Consider the following 17,548-nt stretch of genomic DNA (forward strand, 5'->3'; position numbering starts at 1 on the left):
AATTTGGGTAAAGCAAATTACTTATAGGTCACAGAAGGCAACAGTAGCCACAGCAACTTTGGAATACATTAAGACAATGTAGATTTGCTCTTTATGTCATGCACTGACTGACCTTAGGTTGTACCAGCTGCTAACACACTAAGACAGACATCTAACCACACAAGTGAGCCAATTTCGTGGATCATGGCAAAAAAAAATAAAGCAAAAAAAGGTGTCTGTGTGACTCTGTTGGTGTCACAGCAACATTTGCTCAGTTGCTGCTACTACAGTTCAACAGGCTTTCAAAATACACATTGGCAACAGTTTTTCTCATCTTCTCCAAACACCAGAATGCTGCAGTAGCATTATATACACCACATTACTTCTGAGGAGCAGCAAGTGTTCTAAGACTCCTTTTGTGCAGTAAAGCTTCAGAAGATTACTTGCTGTTCTCATCAGATCCACAAGAATACATTTACTCCTTCAAGGAATTTTTAACATGTGCCAAATTATTTCCTTCTACTGTCACAATATTGTTGTGAAACTGTCTGAAACTTACCTTCAGATTCCTGCATAATCTTGCACCCTTGCCTTGCTACTGTTAAAACACAAACACCCAGCTTCTTCTCCTTTTTAATACTTCCTCACATCATTAGCAACTGCTCTTAGAGATAATGCAAAACCTTTTACATTTTCTGTGGCTTCCAGCCAATGCTCTTCATATTTTGTGTCCTCTTCTCCATTCACCCTATTTCTCCAGGCCCTTCTCCAGCTACCCAAAGTTACAACCTCCTGTTTCCTGAATCCCTTTGGGATTCTATTACCATTCACTTTTCTTTACAATTCAGCTGTTTTTTATCAACTACATCTCATTTGCACAGAAAACATCATTCATTTCATTTAATCTCTGAGCATTTTCTAGAATACCTATTATTTTTTCCTCCATAGAAGTCATACTTTCTGAAAGGTATAACTCAACTGCTCTAGAGACATTGAAACTTCTATAGCTTCATCAGTAACATAAGGTAAAAAAAAAAAACAACCAACAACAACAAACAAACAACCAGAAAAAAATCAACAAAAAAAAACCAAAACCACAATCTGAACAGACACTGTATGAATTCTCAAACGAAGAATGAAGATTTGACTGCATGTTGGTAATGGTCTGGGCAGACCTTTCTTATGTGTGCTCAGCTCAAGGGTCGAAAAAACACTGTATCCCTCAGTCAATGAGTGTAGGAAAAAAACCTAAGTCTTATGAGCAGGTGGAGAAACTTGGAATGAAACAAAACTTGGATTTTCAACTACTTGTTTACAATACAGTGATAGTTAACAAGTTGTCTGCCACAGGCACAAAGCATTTCAGTCTTTCCAGAGAACATTAATTACTGGGCTAAAAAACAAACATCGAATACAAAGACATTCACATTTAATCTACATATAATTAACATCAGAAACTATTTGGGCAGCAATATGGAAATTCTCCTAGTACAGAAGACTGTGACTCACCTAATAATAAATAAAAGGAGAAAACAACATTCTTACGAGTGCTGAAGGCCATTCCAGCTTTGATCATCAACTTAAACTTACTGGAAAACAGCTTCCCTAGTATAGTCTCAACATGAGAATATTACTTAAAGACATTTACATTAAAATATTGTCAAAACCCTTCAGAGTGATAGCTTAAGTACTGCACAAAATTTAAAACAAAATCTTGAGAAATGTGTCCAAAATGTATATTTTATTCATTTTGTCAGGCTTTAAAAGTCTGTTTCCTATTCAAAATTAGATTTGGAAATCTGAAAGAAATACAGAATAGTAAGATTAACTAATGGTTCCTTTTAAAACAAAAGCCAAGAATGTGTAACATACATTTAGGCTGCAATTTTCATGTCTAATGCTAACAACTTTTCTACTGCTCTGCTTAGATATTATCTCTTCTGCTTTAAAATGACCAACTCAATTGCCCATTATAAGTCAAATAATCAACAAGTCTTCTAAAAGATAAGAGAAAGACATGTATTGAACTCACGAACACACTTCCAGAAATAAATATCACTACATTCAAATACTAGTAGACTGGTCTTCTCCTCCAGTGTTGCATTTGAATAATACCTGGAGTTTTCTTTAGCATATGCTCCACATCACAGGAAGGATGAGGTTGGAAGTGACTTGTGGAGGCCATCTGGTCCAGTGTGTCTTTACTCAAGCAGAGCAGGGTGCCCAGGTCCATGTCCAGGAGGCTTTTTAAGATCTCCAAAGAGGAGATTCCAGTCTCCCTGGACAATCTCTTCCAGTGGTCCATCACCTTCACAGCATAGAAGTGCAACCCAATGTTTAGATAGAATGTCCCGTGCTCCAGTTTTTGTCCATGGCCTCTTGACTGAGTACTGGGCATCACTCAGAGGAGTCCGGCTCCCTCTTCTTTGCACTCACTCTTCACATATTTGAACACACTGATGGGATTCCACACACACTGAACCTTCTCCTTTCCAGGCTGTACAATCCCAGCTCTCAAAATCTTCCCTCATATGAGAGGCACTTCTTTCCTTTCATCAACTTTACGGCCCTCCACTGGACTCTGTCCAGGAGATCCATGTCTCTCTGGTACTGAGGAGCCCAAATCTGGACAGAGCATTCCAGGTAAGGCCTCACCAGTGTTGAATAAAAGGGAAGGATCACCTCCCTCAACATGATGAAGACACTCCCCCTTCATGCAGTCCAAACACTAATCTTCTCTACCACAAAAACACACTGCTGACATGGTTCAACCTTGCATCCCACAGGACCTTCAAATTCCTTTCTGCAAAGCTGTTTCTCAGCCAGTCCAGTTCTTATATGGCACACGGGATTATTCCTTTGCATTTCCCTTCATTGAACTTAACATGCTTCAAACCAGCCCATTTTTCCAGCCTATCCAGGTCCCTTTCAGCGACAGCACAACACTTTGGTGTATCAGCCACCTGCTTAGGGTATGCTGTGCCCCATCATTCAGGTCGTTAATGAGAATGCTCAAAAGGACTGAAGGCCAGTCCAGATCTGGGGTACAGCACTAGTTACAGGCCTCTAAATTGACTTTGTGCCTCTGATCACAATCCTCTTAGTGCAGCCTCCAGCCAGCTTCCAACCCACCACATCATCTGCTCACCCAGACAGCATTTCATCAGCTTCTCTAACAGGATCCAAGGGGAAGACAGTGTCAAAAGCCTATGTCAAGATAAGCAGGTAACAAAGGTGCTTCTTTAAGATTCTGTCCTATAAAAAGATAGGCAATTTCAGCAGCTTCCTGTTAAAAAAAAAAAATTGTACAACAGCACTTCTTTACATTCACTCACCCCATTTGAAACATACCTGTTTTCAAATGTTTTAAGTATTAATTTGCTGTAAGATTGTGAATAAGAATCACAAGATTGTGTAAATTCTACTTCAACAGAATTTTGGAGCCCAACGAAGTTCTGTGCTAGATAATAAAGGTTTCCAGTGGAGCAGAAGCATACTCACATTAGAGAATTTCTGAAGCATGAACCACAGAAAAATCTTAACTCAGTTTCTGAAACCAACACAAATACTCTTTATTTGTGGGATTCCATTTTACATCAACACCAGCAAAAGACCTAAAAATGAACTCGTTAGGTGGTATAATATAACAGCATTTTCACCAGTTCGTAAGTCACAGGAGTTTAGCACACCTTATGCGTGCAATACCCAAATAACTAAGACATAAAGCATTCACAGTTACAAGTTAACTGCTGTTCCAACAGCAGCTTCATTAGGAACTACTTGGTGACAACACACATACATACACACACACGCACATATATAGAGAGGGGAAAAAAAATAAAACATTTTGGTCTCAGTTACAGACAATGACCTACTTAGTTGGTAAATGGGTTCTATACACTTACATAGCAATTAGAATGGTTAAAATATAAGGCTTATAAAGAGGTATTTTAGCACTTATAATTAAAAGCAGGGCACATGGTAACCTTTAAAGCTGTCTATATGAATTTCAAGAGCATTTAACAACTTGTTAGACTTGTGACTAAGGGTCAACAGAAATCCGGGAGAACTCTTACATAACTGAATTCCATTTCTTTCCCTCCAGAAAATGTAATTCAGGAATATTAACCAAGTAACAATGAGATAAAATTGATTTTGATTTTGCAAACATTATTTGTGTTCAAATAAAATATGCTTAATTGTGATAAAATGGGAGATGCTTCCAGTTCTCTACATATGTCAGAAAAGGCCACACAAAGGTGACTGAAATATTTATTTTAGCTTAAAGACAGTCTTAAACAAGTTTTAATTGAAAGCTCAAATATATAAAGCATTTCAAGAAATTCCATCCTCCTCTACTTGCCTTTCTTGAAAACAAAACCTTACAACAACAAAAAATCAATAAGAATTAAAATTAGTATTTTAAGTTACAATATTTTTGCTGTATAATTAAATGTTCCTCAAATTAAATCTGTGTATAGTTGTTCCTAATACTCTCTACAGCTATTTGGACAGTAAAGAGCTCTAAAAAGTTTGTTACCTTTCAGCTCCTGTCTAATACTTAGTCTCTGATTTCCTTTAATTAACTGTCTCTTCATTTTACATCTTCCAAGTACCAGGTATGAACTGCACATCAATCATCAAGTTTCTGCTACAAATGTAGTTACACTACATCAAAAGGATAAGCACAAGACCCGTGAACACATCTGCCAGAAAGACCTCCCAGTATTCAAGAAATTAGGATATTCTGTATACTACTAAAGTGTGCGTGGGGGGGAAGAAGGAGGAGGGGAAGTACATCAACAGTATGATAATATAATGAACTGAAAAAGAAACACCAAACTCGTACTAAAAGCAAGGTAAATTGAGTGGCTTAGTTAAGCTTAAACAAATTTAATTAAGTTTCTACAATTATTTAAAAATGAGAGAGAATTCCTTCAAAATACAAAACCTTGCAGTGTTAAGGTTCTCTGTGGATCAGAAAATACAGCAAAAACAGAAGGATGGATAACAGTGATAGTTATTAAGCCATACTCTTTTTTTCAGACCATTTCTGTCCGTTTCTGTACATTTTAGTAAAGTTCCCAACAAGCTGTAGTTGCATTTGTGATTCACCTTACTTATGCTCATTGTAAATCAGTCACTGAACACAAATTCATCTTGGCTGTGAATGGAAGACAAAATGGGCAATATCTAATCTGTTCCCAAACACATTCTTCCTTTTCATTGCTCCCAAATACTTTTATCCAAAGAGGAAAATGGAAAGTTTACTCATACAGAGTGAGCACTTCGAGGTTTCTTTTTCTCTCTTTTCTTTGCTTTCAAACTTTGTATCCTGCAAAACATTATGGAAACCTTGAAAAAGAGCACCCACTTAAGCTGAACAGATTTCTGCTGACCCTGTTATGTGAAAATTACACCTGTAACAGTAATAGATTAAAAGTGTCTTTGGCTCTTGCTTCCATTACTGGAAGCCAAATTTTTGTGACATACAAAACTTTTAATGCAAACCTTGTATTTTAGCAGTATTCATGCTAATTTGTGCTAAATTCTATTATCAGTAACTAGCCTAACATTTAAGAAAATTACAATATTTCACTTAAGATTTTAGCAAACACGATGTAGCCTGATGTTACAAGTTATATTGCTTCCAAAGTCATTCTTTAAGAACTAAATCAGCAGTTCCACTGATATTTACTTATAGTTATACTATGGTAATATACACATTTACATCAGAAGACTTATTAAAATGTGTGTGTAAGAGGCTTACTGTAAACATTAAATACCACACTTCACTGAATTAATTTCTTGTGCAAAACTGGCATCAAACATGGAATTAAGATCACGTGTATTAATAAAGAAAAAGCAATGACTATGTACGTTTTACCAATACTAACTTTAAAGGATGCTATGTATTTATTTAGTGTCATGGAAATCCAAAGGTTGACTGTTTCATGGGAAATGGTAGTACTTTCTTCTTAGCTTCATGAAATTCCAGGTTTTGTATATGTATACATATTGTATATTTATGTATATACAAATATACACAAACACACAAACAATTTTTGTCTTTGGCAGCTTAGTCTGACAAACAAAAACCACCAACAAAACACAGATTTGAACACAATTAGACCACCCATACCAACAGGTACAACATCCCAGACCAGAGCAGTAAACCAATATGCTTCTGTAGAACTAATCCTGAAAGCAGTCGAGTTAGTGACAGTTGTTCCTGACTTCAGTGATACCAGAATGGGACAGCTGAAAATTTCACATTCAACCTAAAAACACACCCTTCCCCTCACATACCCTGGATTGCGTTCTGAAAAATATCTAAACTGCCAATACCTCATTAAATATTTCTACAGAAAAGTAATGCTATTCTTTGTTTAGAAGTGTCCACTGGCCCTTTTTTGTTACATGTTCCATGAATTAATATGGAACATTTTATTAAATCCTTAGAAAATGAAGTTTAATAGCACCGGATCCTTCAAGAACCTATCTATAAAAGTTAATGCTGACATTTTTTTAATAAAGAAGAGTAAGGCAAAGACAAGGCAACAAAAATATAGAAATTAAGCATCATCCCACTCACTCAGTCATTTTTCCCAAAGCAATCGCTAGAACTGTCCTACACAGATAAAGAAATCAGTGAAATAGGAAGCGGTCCCTAATAGAAAGTAGTCATTTAATACTGGTGTTTAACATGCCCACTGCCTGCAATGGACATCCTGCTAGGGAATTCCAATCCCCTGCGTGAAAGAAAAAGCAACATTTTGACAATATGTTTAATTACTCAGAAACATAAAGCTAGAGACCATGTGAAAGACCAACGTTACAAATCAATAAAGAGAAATCTCTATTACCTATGTGCTAGAGGTGAGCAGATTTTATTCCCCAGACCACTATTTTTAGCGAGAACTTTAAGTTTCACTATATTGCAACAAAATCCAAACACTCTTGGTACAACAAAAATTAAAAGGAGTATGCCAAAGGCAATTTACAAAAGTCTAAAACCCATTTTTTAAAAGGTACTTTAATTTGTTCAATTGTACCTGTAACGACTACTGCAGTTTTAACATTAAAAAGTCAGTACTTTTTCTTCAAATGGAAATAAACTGTGGCATGTACAACTACTACAGTGTTTTAATATTTCTATATGATTTTCGTTGTTGTTTTTAAGACATCAATGCTTCACTCCTATTAAGCAATAGGTCAAGTTTGGCGAATTTCCATTAAGAAAGTCACTGCATGTCTTCTCCCCTCAGAAATTGGCATCCCAAACAGTAACATTAAAATTGACTATAGTTCTTCATCTTAACTATGTCCAAGCAGTCTGTCCATTTTCTGAAATGCTACATTTGAGACCAAAAGAAAAGCAAAATAACTAAAGTTTCAACAAACAAGTAAGTGATGACTAGAAATATGCCACAAAATTATTTTAACAATACATTTCTGCAGAAATAATCCCTAGTTGAAGCTTTTTTTTTTTTATACACATATACAAAATTTCGACAGCAATATACACATAATCACAGTGAAGACGCTGGCAAGTTCACCAATTTGTAGTGTAAATACAAAATGCAAAGCAGCCTTCAAAGAGAACAATGCTACACAGCAAGCATAGCTAGCTTGTTAAATGGCAAACACCAAAAGTTCCCTGCAAAAGGAACGCAGTGCAAGAAAAGCAGCATGCACTTTGATACAAATAGCAGTTTATGGCTAATGGTTGACATAACTGTGGTAACAGTGACTCTTGAGTGGCTGTGCATAGTTGAACTCCTACGTCATTTGTTTTCCTTTATACCATTCCACAAACTCATCCAACAATACTGGCCCTGTAGAGAGATCAAATAACTGTATTTTACAAAATTTCATAAAAGAGCACCAGATGATTAAGCTCAGAGAAATAAATTATTTTAAAACACCAACATATGGTAGTACTCACAGGCTCCATCTTCATCATAATTACTGAGGTCAAGGTTGATTGTTCTGCTGAATTCAAGAACGTTACACCATTGGTCCTTATTGATAACTTTGTATTTTGATTGCTGCTTGAGGGAAGAAACAGAAGTTACTGAAACGCATCTTCAACTCCTTCAACTTCAGGTTTTCGTGCAGGAAATTTAAGCCTTGGAATGAATTATTATTATTTGCATCTTATCTAAAATTAAATAGGATTAAAGAAGCCACTAAACAATCAAACTAGTATTGAATAACGCATGTTTCACTTTAAGCCACCTTTTAGTGGACAAATATGCATCAATAAGAACAGAAGTCAAGAAGTAATCAAAGACATTTTATACTTTGTCTTGCATCAAAGAAAGATCAACAGCATAAGGATTTGAGAAACAAAAAGAAAGAAATGATAACCAGTTACAAATGCCATTTTGGGAGTGTTAGTATAATTTAATTCAGAAAAAAAATATCTATTCATTCTATATCTAAGTCAAATAGTGTCAGACAAGACAGACAAAGTCTGTTTCAACACCTTACCTCTAGAAACTGATGAAATACTGGAAAAAGAGACCACGTTTTTCCTAAAAGAAGGCCCAACATACATTTGGCAGTATTTATGTCTAGGCTGCGCTGGTCCTTTTCCTGCACGAAATGGAAAAAAGTCAAAAGGGAAAAAAAAAAAACATAAAAAACATTTATTTACAGCAATATCTAACTTTTTTTTTTTTTTTTTTAATTTAAAACCCAACATTCCTCACAGCTAATGGCTTGCTGTAGAGGATGCCTTCCATAGCAGTGACAGTTATTTGAGAAAGTCTTACTGATGAGGCATGTATTCCTGTTTGTGACCTCCTAACTTTCTAAAAAACAAAAGCCATACCCATGTTTGGATGCATGCATCTGCATGGCCGTAAGAGTCTTAAAGTAGCATCATTGCACCTATTTCCTGAGGTTTTCTTACAACATGAACACAACACAACACAAACTGCCAGAAGGTAACCAAGCAGCTATCAGTTAACACTGACTATGTGAAAGTGATCAGAGGAGGTTCCTTGTTCTGTTATTCTACTGATCACATTAAATTCAGATTAAATGAATTCTCAAACAAGCACAGGTAACACAATACTGTAACACATAGTAAATAGAGACTTCTCTCAGAACTGTTCCAGTTTTATGCCAGTTTAGCAGTAGTTACACTCCGGCTTGCAGGGCAGGAATTAATTTCTTGTTGTTTGTTCTTGCTTGTGTATTATTTTGTCTTTTAAAGAAAAAACATCACCATCTGTATCTAGCAGCTTCATTACACCTGATTAGTAGGCAAGTTTTAATGAGCTTGAAAACATGACTTTGGTACAGCTCAAAAGTTACACACCTATAGATGTACTATTTTTGCCAATGAGCACTTCCCTGAAATGATTGCCTTTAAAACAAAAATTACACAAATTTTCCGAGTCAAAACCAAAGTTGCTCCCATTAACTTTTTCTCTATAAATTACTTGCATCATTCAGATAAAAAACATATTCATCTGCTGCGTGTAACTAAATATATGCCTTCTCATTAGCACTCATTTCTATTTTTCTAGATGCCACTCTTCTGTACACCTCCTTTGACATTATGCTGTTAGAAGTTCAATAACTCTATTAATCTAATATAGTTTCAACAATTTTGTTGATAGATCTGCAAGTTGCAATCATATCAACTTGCAAATTTACAGTTTTGTGTTTTTTCGTTTTTTTCAAAAGATGTCAGAACATCTGACTGTGTTAGAAACCTTTCTTGAGAGCACTGTTTGTCAGATCCATTTGTACCTCCTGAAAACAGTCCATCCACTGACCTCTTTAGAAGTAATTTATTTGATGACCTGTCATTTATTTTTGATAGGCCACCAGCTGGCACAGATTTGCTGTTAGTAAAACAATTTTTTTAATCAATTCAAAATATTTCACCAGTATCTTGAACTTCTTTGGCAATGTTAAGTACTTTTAACCTCTGTATTTTATTTTCAGCAAAACTAGCAGAATAAGCCTTCACACAATGTACTTGGTTATGGCTGGGACGGCATTAATTTTCTTCACAGCAACTTGTCTGGTGACATGTTCTATGTCTTCGACCAAAATAAAGTTGATAATACAGCAATGTTTTAGCCATTGCTAAACTGTGTTTGCACAATATCAAGTCCTTTGCTGTTTCTCCCTCTGCCCACCCAGTGAATAGACAGAGGATGAGCAAGAGCTTGGGCGGGCAGATGCAACCATGCAGATGACCCAAACTAATCAAAGAGATCCTCCATGCCTTACAGCATCATGCTCAGCAACAACAGGGAGAAGGCAGATTTAGGGAAGTTAGTCATCTGTCTAGGTCTACCTGTGGAAGACAGTGAACAACTGTCTTTGCAACACTTGCTTTTTTCCTTTTTTTTTTTTTTTTTCCTCTCTATTTCTACTTCTCCTTCACTTAATGAACACTTACTGCAGCTCACACGTTTTTCTTGCTTTTATTCTTCCCTCCGCTGACATTAGGACATTGTTTAATGTTGCTTCATAAATGTTAAGACCATAACTGATGATCTTCCAAGACTTTTTAAAACTAATATTTATATTATAATTGCCTCTTATCATGTTTATTATTTTTACCACTCGCAGAAAAGGCTGAAATGCCTTCCTGTTTTAAATGGTCATGCATAGAGAACTCAAACAGTAAGAAAAAAAGTGATTATAACATGAACATTTGTTAGAGAGAATCTTGAGTGATATCTTAAGAGAAACATATTTACTCTTAAGCATTACCTATCAAGGTAAAGTTTAGTTTTATACGTTAGCATTCTCCAGTACTTACCCGTGCAAAGTCAAATGCATATCTATAAATAAGTTTAAAATTGGTAGGCTCATTTAATAAAGATCTCAAGCAATCCAGAGAATTTCTCAATTTTTCTGTAGTATCACATCTGAAAGAAAAGCAAAGAATGAATTCAGTGTCTACATTCTTACACAGATGTCTGGTGTTCTTAGAAAAAGAATCTTAATATATGTCCCCATCACTGCAAAAAAAAAACAAAGGCATAAGTTTGCCTGCTTAAGATGCCTTGATTTAACCCACAGGACAAAACATGTAGATAAACTAGCGAAGTCTTATGCTTGTACTGTGATAAAAAATTGTTTGAAGCTGTAGAAAATGCACTCCCCATGAGATTAAACCACAAATTTGTCTACAAAAGGAAACCAACCAACAAACCACAGAAAGTAAACAATACTTCCATAACTTCAGCAAAGCTATAGAACTTCCTAAAATTTTGGTGGTCCTGTTCTGTAAAGATAAGCCAAAGCATAGTTCTTTCCCCCCAGCTCTATGAAACGTAGTTATTCAACTACTTCTATGTTAATTATGCCATAAAGGTAAGATCGCCACTAGAGAATGCAGCTCTTAGAAAGAACATGAAAATGTAGTCATAAAAAAACACTTGCAACATTTAGCATTTTAAACTGAATATGCTCTAACAACATACCAATATCTAACACTCATGCAATGACAGTAAAGCTCAGAAATAAATAGGTCCTACCCAGTGACAAAGACAGATGTCCTTGCAAATGTCTCTCATTGTATTTGTTTTCTTGAGGCTGCAGACATTTTAAAAGTATTCAACAAGCAGCAGCCAGGTTTCAAGTTATCTTTGAATGAGCCATATCACCGGAAGCAGCGACAAAGAAATATTGCTTCTGCTCTAAAGTAGAGCGCTCAGTTTTAAGTCATGATTAAAACAAAATGTATTTTTTCTACAACAACCTGTATTTACTATTAAAAAAATCTTAACAATTTTTTCAAAGCACTTACTGTAGCGATGTCATTCCTTTTAACCATTCTTGTAATGTAAAGTAGCCCATGTTTTGTGCATCCAACTTCCATGCTAATACAAGCATTACTACCTGTTTCAGAGGAAAAAATGTGAAAGCTGAAGAGAATCAACAAAAATATCTACGTATTTTTCAGTTGCTGTTTAGTAAGCCACAAATACTTTACTCAAATAAACAAAACATTCAGAAGTTTGCTACTGAGCAGCTACTTTAAAAGTTAAATCTGAATACAACAAACCTGCACATGATTCAAACCTTAAGACACCAGCACAAAGATAGAAAGTCAGTTAGATTAGTCACATCACTTCAAGGCAGCATGCACAGAATGTCACAGTAGTAAGATGAGGAAGATGAGCCAGCACAGGCTATAGAAAAGGTTTCCCAAAATTATTAAATCTAAGCACTAACTTGAGACAAGTTACGTTTCTTAAATTCATCTAGGTGAGCATCCACTGCAATCCATAAGCTTTATGAAATCCAATTGTTCTAGAGGTGATAATGATCCCACATGAATCCAGCTACCACAAGGTACTGTCAACCCCATCTAATTCTGCAAGTCTGAACACGAGGTATAATTCAAGTAGATGTTAAGCACACTGAATGAACTAACATTAGCACATATCAATCCAGAGGTTGATTCATAATTGCTAATTCTGCCCCAAAGGAAACAGAATCCTTTTAGTATCTCATATAGAACACAGAAGCAATAAAGAAGCAATAAATTTGGAAAAGTGGTATTGGAAGATTACTGTCATATTCAAGACACTTAAGATACACGCATGGAAAAAGTGGCAGGCAACTATCCCTGCAGACTAGAAAGAAAAAGTGTAATTAAGCAATTTCAGTCTGCAACTCTGGCTAATACTAGAGCAGCTCTATACTGTTAATGCAAAGTCAGAATATCTACTTACATAACTGAAACGTCTCTATCAATCTCAAGGGTTTACCACACTAATAAATTCCAAAGGTAGCAAATTACATCTTATATTAACAGCAAATCAATCAAAAACATAACTCTCATTTTAACCAATGAGAGATGATGGTTTACAAATCTTGCAAAAGATGGGACTTGCACATATGTTTTTAAAAGCATATATTAGACACCAGAAAAAAAGCTGCAAAAGGTATAGCTATTTGTTTCCTAAATTCTCTCTCTCCTTCATGTATATATAAATATAAAAATAAAATTTCACCTTACTTGGGTTTTTAAACAGCATAATGGAGTGCTAATACTGCTCACAATATTTGAAACACCCTTCTCCCATAGAAAACATTAACTGGTAGTTGTTTTAAATCTCCAGTGCAGTCTCAGAAAAGATGTCATCACCTCTTTCTAAACTTTTATTTCTTTCTTTTGGTAGGAGTAGTGAGGGAAAAGGTGTGGCAAAGGCAAATTGAGTTTTTAGTCAAGTTAACAGTTCTAGTTTCAGAACTTTCAGAAAGGCAAGTTGGTTCCAAATGTGCACTTAAAGCTCCCTGGTTTATTCTCCTTTCTCTCCCAAAAATTTGAATTTGTTTTATGCCTGATGAAAAACTAGGAGAATTTAGGTTCATCAACATCATAACACACTATGCATCTTCTGAATGGACCTCAAACTTACATTTTCTGGTTCAACTCCAATGTCTTCACAAAATTTCTCCATACCTTCTGGCCCTACAATGTCATCAGTGCCTGCAAAGAAAATGCACTTCACGTATCTCTGAGAATGATAATAGACTGATCTTTAGATTTCTCTTAGTAAGAGAAATTTAATCACAGTGTACAATCTGAACTTTCATAAGCTTTAGGTTGGTTTACTTGGCATGCAATAAATATTTCCCCACTTACAATCAGACGTGGATACACATGTATCTTTATCTCACCTTTGGAAACAAAGACAGAAAAACTATAGAACAAATTTTCACTCTTGCTAACATCTTTTATTCCACCCAGTTACCAAGACAATCTTGAATACATGAATAATCTTGAGTACATGAATAAGATCTTTAACAGTATACAGACTAGCAGAATATCCAGGTAATATTAGCATGGTTAAATGAGTGAACAATGACTACTGAAACTCGTATCTTAGCTTGAATCTCTACTGCTCATAGCATTGTATCACGTAAGATTCCAGTATCTAAATACCTATGATACAAGAGACTGTCATTCCCAGAAACTTATTTTTTTACTGTTTCATTCATACACTAACTCTATAAAATGTTATCTACAAAAAAGACTCTGAAATAAAAATGTCATGTTCCTATTTATTTATATGGCAGTAATACTGCAGCTCCACATTACGTGAATTTTAGTAACTGCAGGGGGAAATGAAAATATGAATTACACATAGCTATATCTTTGCTGACTTAAAATGAAAAAAGGTTCAAAAACAGATGTCATTAAAATACTCTATTTTTGGAATACTTTTGGAAAAATATGTTTGTAGCATCTACACTACATTGTTGAAAAAAGTTATAGGCATTAATTGTACTGTGCTTTTTTTTCCCTTTTTTTTAATACACTTTGTATTTGGACTATTTTTTTAGAATTATTTCATTCACATTAAGAAGGGCTTACTTTGGGGAGAGAAGCATTAGAGGTTGACATCTGTACTTCTATTCAATATAAAGAGTACAAGAAAGAGGTATGAAAGGGAAAATAATTCTAAGTTTTACTATTAGGTGACCTACTATTCTAGAAATAACAAGGTTTAATTAAATATTTTCCCATCTTCCTATGATATCCTCCCATTCACACTTCTGACTGAAATCAAACACCTTCAAAATAAAATTAATTCTGTAATAAAGACACACTAGAGAAAAAAAGAACAACAAATCCAGTGCTATCTGTCTGCAGATGTAAAGGAGAAGACTTTAAAGAAGGAGCACAGAAGAGATTATTACTTGAAAAGAAAAAAAAAACTTTCATTTTTTTACAATGTTATTCAGTACAATAAACAAGATCATACTCTCCACTTTTCTGTTATAGCTTGGTGTATGCAGTCATTGGAAAAATCAAAAGATCTTTCATACACATCCTTCCTTTCATCCCTTCTCTCCACCAAAGTCGTGATAAAAATGAGTTATCCCTGTTGCTAGAGTGAAAAAAAAAAATAAATCAAGCTGATCAGAAAGGCACAGAATCTAACAGGTAAGGTTTGGCTTGAATTTGTCTGAATCTCCTTTCACAGACTGCCACAGACATGTGAGATCTCAAACTACTTAATTTTATTAGAAGAAAAAAATAATTTATTACATCAAATTACATCATTCCTCATTACACATAAGGAAAACAGCAGAAAACTGTAAGATGACCTTGTTTCCTTTGTCAAACACCTATTTCATTTCCTTTTAGTCTTCTTTACACTTATGAGATTTTTTTTTCCCATACTTGAAGTTCTCCCCTTCAGAAAAGCACATGTAAAAACAATGAAAACAAATCATGATCGATGACTTCACACACTGTTAGTGGATGAGCTGCTGTGACCATTGATCATAACCAATAACCCTACAACACCTGAAGGAAGTTCTCGTACATTAAGGCAATAATAAGTAATTTGATTGACCCTCTTTGTACCTTCTAACGGAAAACTATTCAAAGATTGTTATGGGACACTTGTGTTTATTTGTTTCTATGCTAGAAACCAGAACCACCAGATTTAGCAGCAACAGTTAATTTTACTACCTCTGCTACCTTTTTATTTAGCTTAGTTATTTTTACATTACAAACATACCTTCCCTAGGAAGGGTTTTGCACTACTCAGTGTTAACATGGCAGGTGGAGTAACTTTTAGAGCCAGAGAGGCAACATTTTGTACCAAAGTACAATTTAAATATAAATTAGAATAGTCAAGTATGCTCATTCATTCAGCTCACTGAATGCAGTTTTTATAGGCTGAATTATTATTGAGAGGAAACTTGCATTTCACACTTACCTGCATATTCATAGAACCATTCTAAGCATCTTTTACTTGAAAAGACTTCCTCTTCTGCTTTTATTCTAGTTGAATCATATTTTCTATACATTCTTTAAAAAAAAAAGAAAGATAACAAATAATTAGTACTGCAATGTTTAAAAAGCAACATTTTAGTCAACAGCCACTGTAAGCAGCAATACATTTACTTTCACTAATGAATTTACTCAACATTCTGACCGTGTATTGGGTCACTCAGTGAGCTGCTTAGCAGTATAAGAATCACTGAATCTACTGTGTTTGCTCAGTCTGCCACAGTTCAACTGATCCATACTGTATCCATGTGCATGAACCATCGTAACAACAAAAATAGCCCGGTCCAGATTCAACCCTGAGTATCATATCCAAGTCCAAGTAAGACTTGTGCAGATTACTAGCTACCATATTCAACTGACAGGCTGCAATTTGGTTGGGGTCTAAACCCACAGTAACTCCATGTTATTGTCAGCTGTAGTCCTACCTGTAGGTGTATGCAGACTTTATGCATTATTTAGTGACTATGGAGAACACACTTTGCCTCTTCAAAAATTCTAGAAAAGGCATAAAGAGCAAAACAGGCATGACCCATAGTAACATTATTCTAAAGGCAGTAAGTTGGTAACAAGATAAAACAAAACAAAAAAAAAAAAAATCAAAGAACAGAGAGAGGAGGTTACAGGTCCCCACTGACAATAATTCAAAGAACCCCATTCATCATAGGTTATTTCAACAGTTATCTGAAAATTTAAATCAGTAGTGCTTCCTTCCTCACAGAGATGACCGACAAGGTAATGTACTCCTCAGACAAACCTGAAGAATTTTAACTGCTTTCAAGAAATAACACTGAAACACCAGCCTCCTGAATTGAGTATCTGAATCATATAAAACATATACAATGTATGACAGAAATTACTCCATCCTCTTTAAACTTTTCTGGATCAGAAAACACCACTTGTGGCATATTGTTAAAGAGATGAGACTCAGCAGTGCAAGTTGTTCAATGCTGCAAAGTCTGATCTATTTCCATCACTCTACAATAGCTTAGGCTAAAAGATGGAAAAGAGCTGAGGAGCAAAGATGAGAGAAGCAAGCCACGAACAGTTCTGTAAATACTCCAAACATGCAGCCTTTCCTCTCAAAGTATCAAACCTTGCTGGGGGCAGACAACCAAGCTGCTAACTGGTTTCACAATCATTCTGAAACAACTTCATGAAATTAAATGGATTGATTTCATCACCATTTTGTCCTTCTAGCCAGACAGGTAAAAGATCTCTCTACTTATAAGACTGAAGTACAATCATTTTCTTCTACCAGCATTTTCCATTTAGTTGTATGTTTCTATCCAGTAAAAGGTACACGTTGCACTGACAGTAGCACAAAGAACTATTTTATGTTTATTGTCATCATTTTTTTTTAAAGCAACTAACCATTAGAAAAGTAATAATGGTCATAGGAAAATTATAACCTGTTAACTAGAAGAAAAGTATTAAATGAAGATATTTAGAAATTTCAAGATTGAAAGAAAAATCTACATTGCAGTGAAACATGCTGACCTTCAAGAAACAGAAACTCAGCAGACAAATGAGCCATATATCTCAAAAACATATATTGATATATTCAAGACTCAGTTTACTCTTTATTTGATTTTGAAAACACTTTTTCCTATTTGAATTACCTAATATGCGTAACCTTCATTGCAGTTGCAAAAGAACAGGATGATTTTGCTGCCCAATAAGGAATCAACCAAGCCAGAAGGTATTAGGTTAGATAAAGACAAAGCTGGAGCCATTTCCTACCTTGAACTCTCCCCACCTACTTTTCTTCTT

At 35.2% G+C, this 17,548-nt stretch overlaps 1 protein-coding gene across 10 annotated transcripts in view; it reads right to left on the reverse strand.

Annotated features, from left to right (window-relative positions):
* Nucleotides 1-3,526: 3,526 nt before the first annotated feature.
* Nucleotides 3,527-17,548, reverse strand: part of DCUN1D4 (defective in cullin neddylation 1 domain containing 4) — a 37,546-nt gene continuing 23,524 nt past the window's right edge. For 6 of the 10 annotated variants that reach the window (XM_085223181.1, XM_085223179.1, XM_085223178.1 and 3 more), the window contains 7 exons: nucleotides 15,705-15,796; nucleotides 13,389-13,459; nucleotides 11,768-11,859; nucleotides 10,775-10,883; nucleotides 8,476-8,580; nucleotides 7,928-8,033; nucleotides 3,527-7,817 (listed from right to left, as the gene is read on the reverse strand). In XM_085223181.1, coding sequence (XP_085079307.1) covers nucleotides 7,762-7,817; nucleotides 7,928-8,033; nucleotides 8,476-8,580; nucleotides 10,775-10,883; nucleotides 11,768-11,859; nucleotides 13,389-13,459; nucleotides 15,705-15,796 — 631 coding nt within the window. In that variant the 3' untranslated portion in view covers nucleotides 3,527-7,761. The remainder of the gene's footprint in view (nucleotides 7,818-7,927; nucleotides 8,034-8,475; nucleotides 8,581-10,774; nucleotides 10,884-11,767; nucleotides 11,860-13,388; nucleotides 13,460-15,704; nucleotides 15,797-17,548) is intronic. The other 4 variants (XM_085223182.1, XM_085223180.1, XM_085223176.1 and 1 more) reach the window with 1 other exon arrangement.

The sequence above is a fragment of the Meleagris gallopavo genome, chromosome 4, assembly GCF_905368555.1.
Source record: "Meleagris gallopavo chromosome 4, MGAL_WU_HG_1.1, whole genome shotgun sequence".
In the NCBI taxonomy this organism is placed as follows: domain Eukaryota; kingdom Metazoa; phylum Chordata; class Aves; order Galliformes; family Phasianidae; genus Meleagris; species Meleagris gallopavo.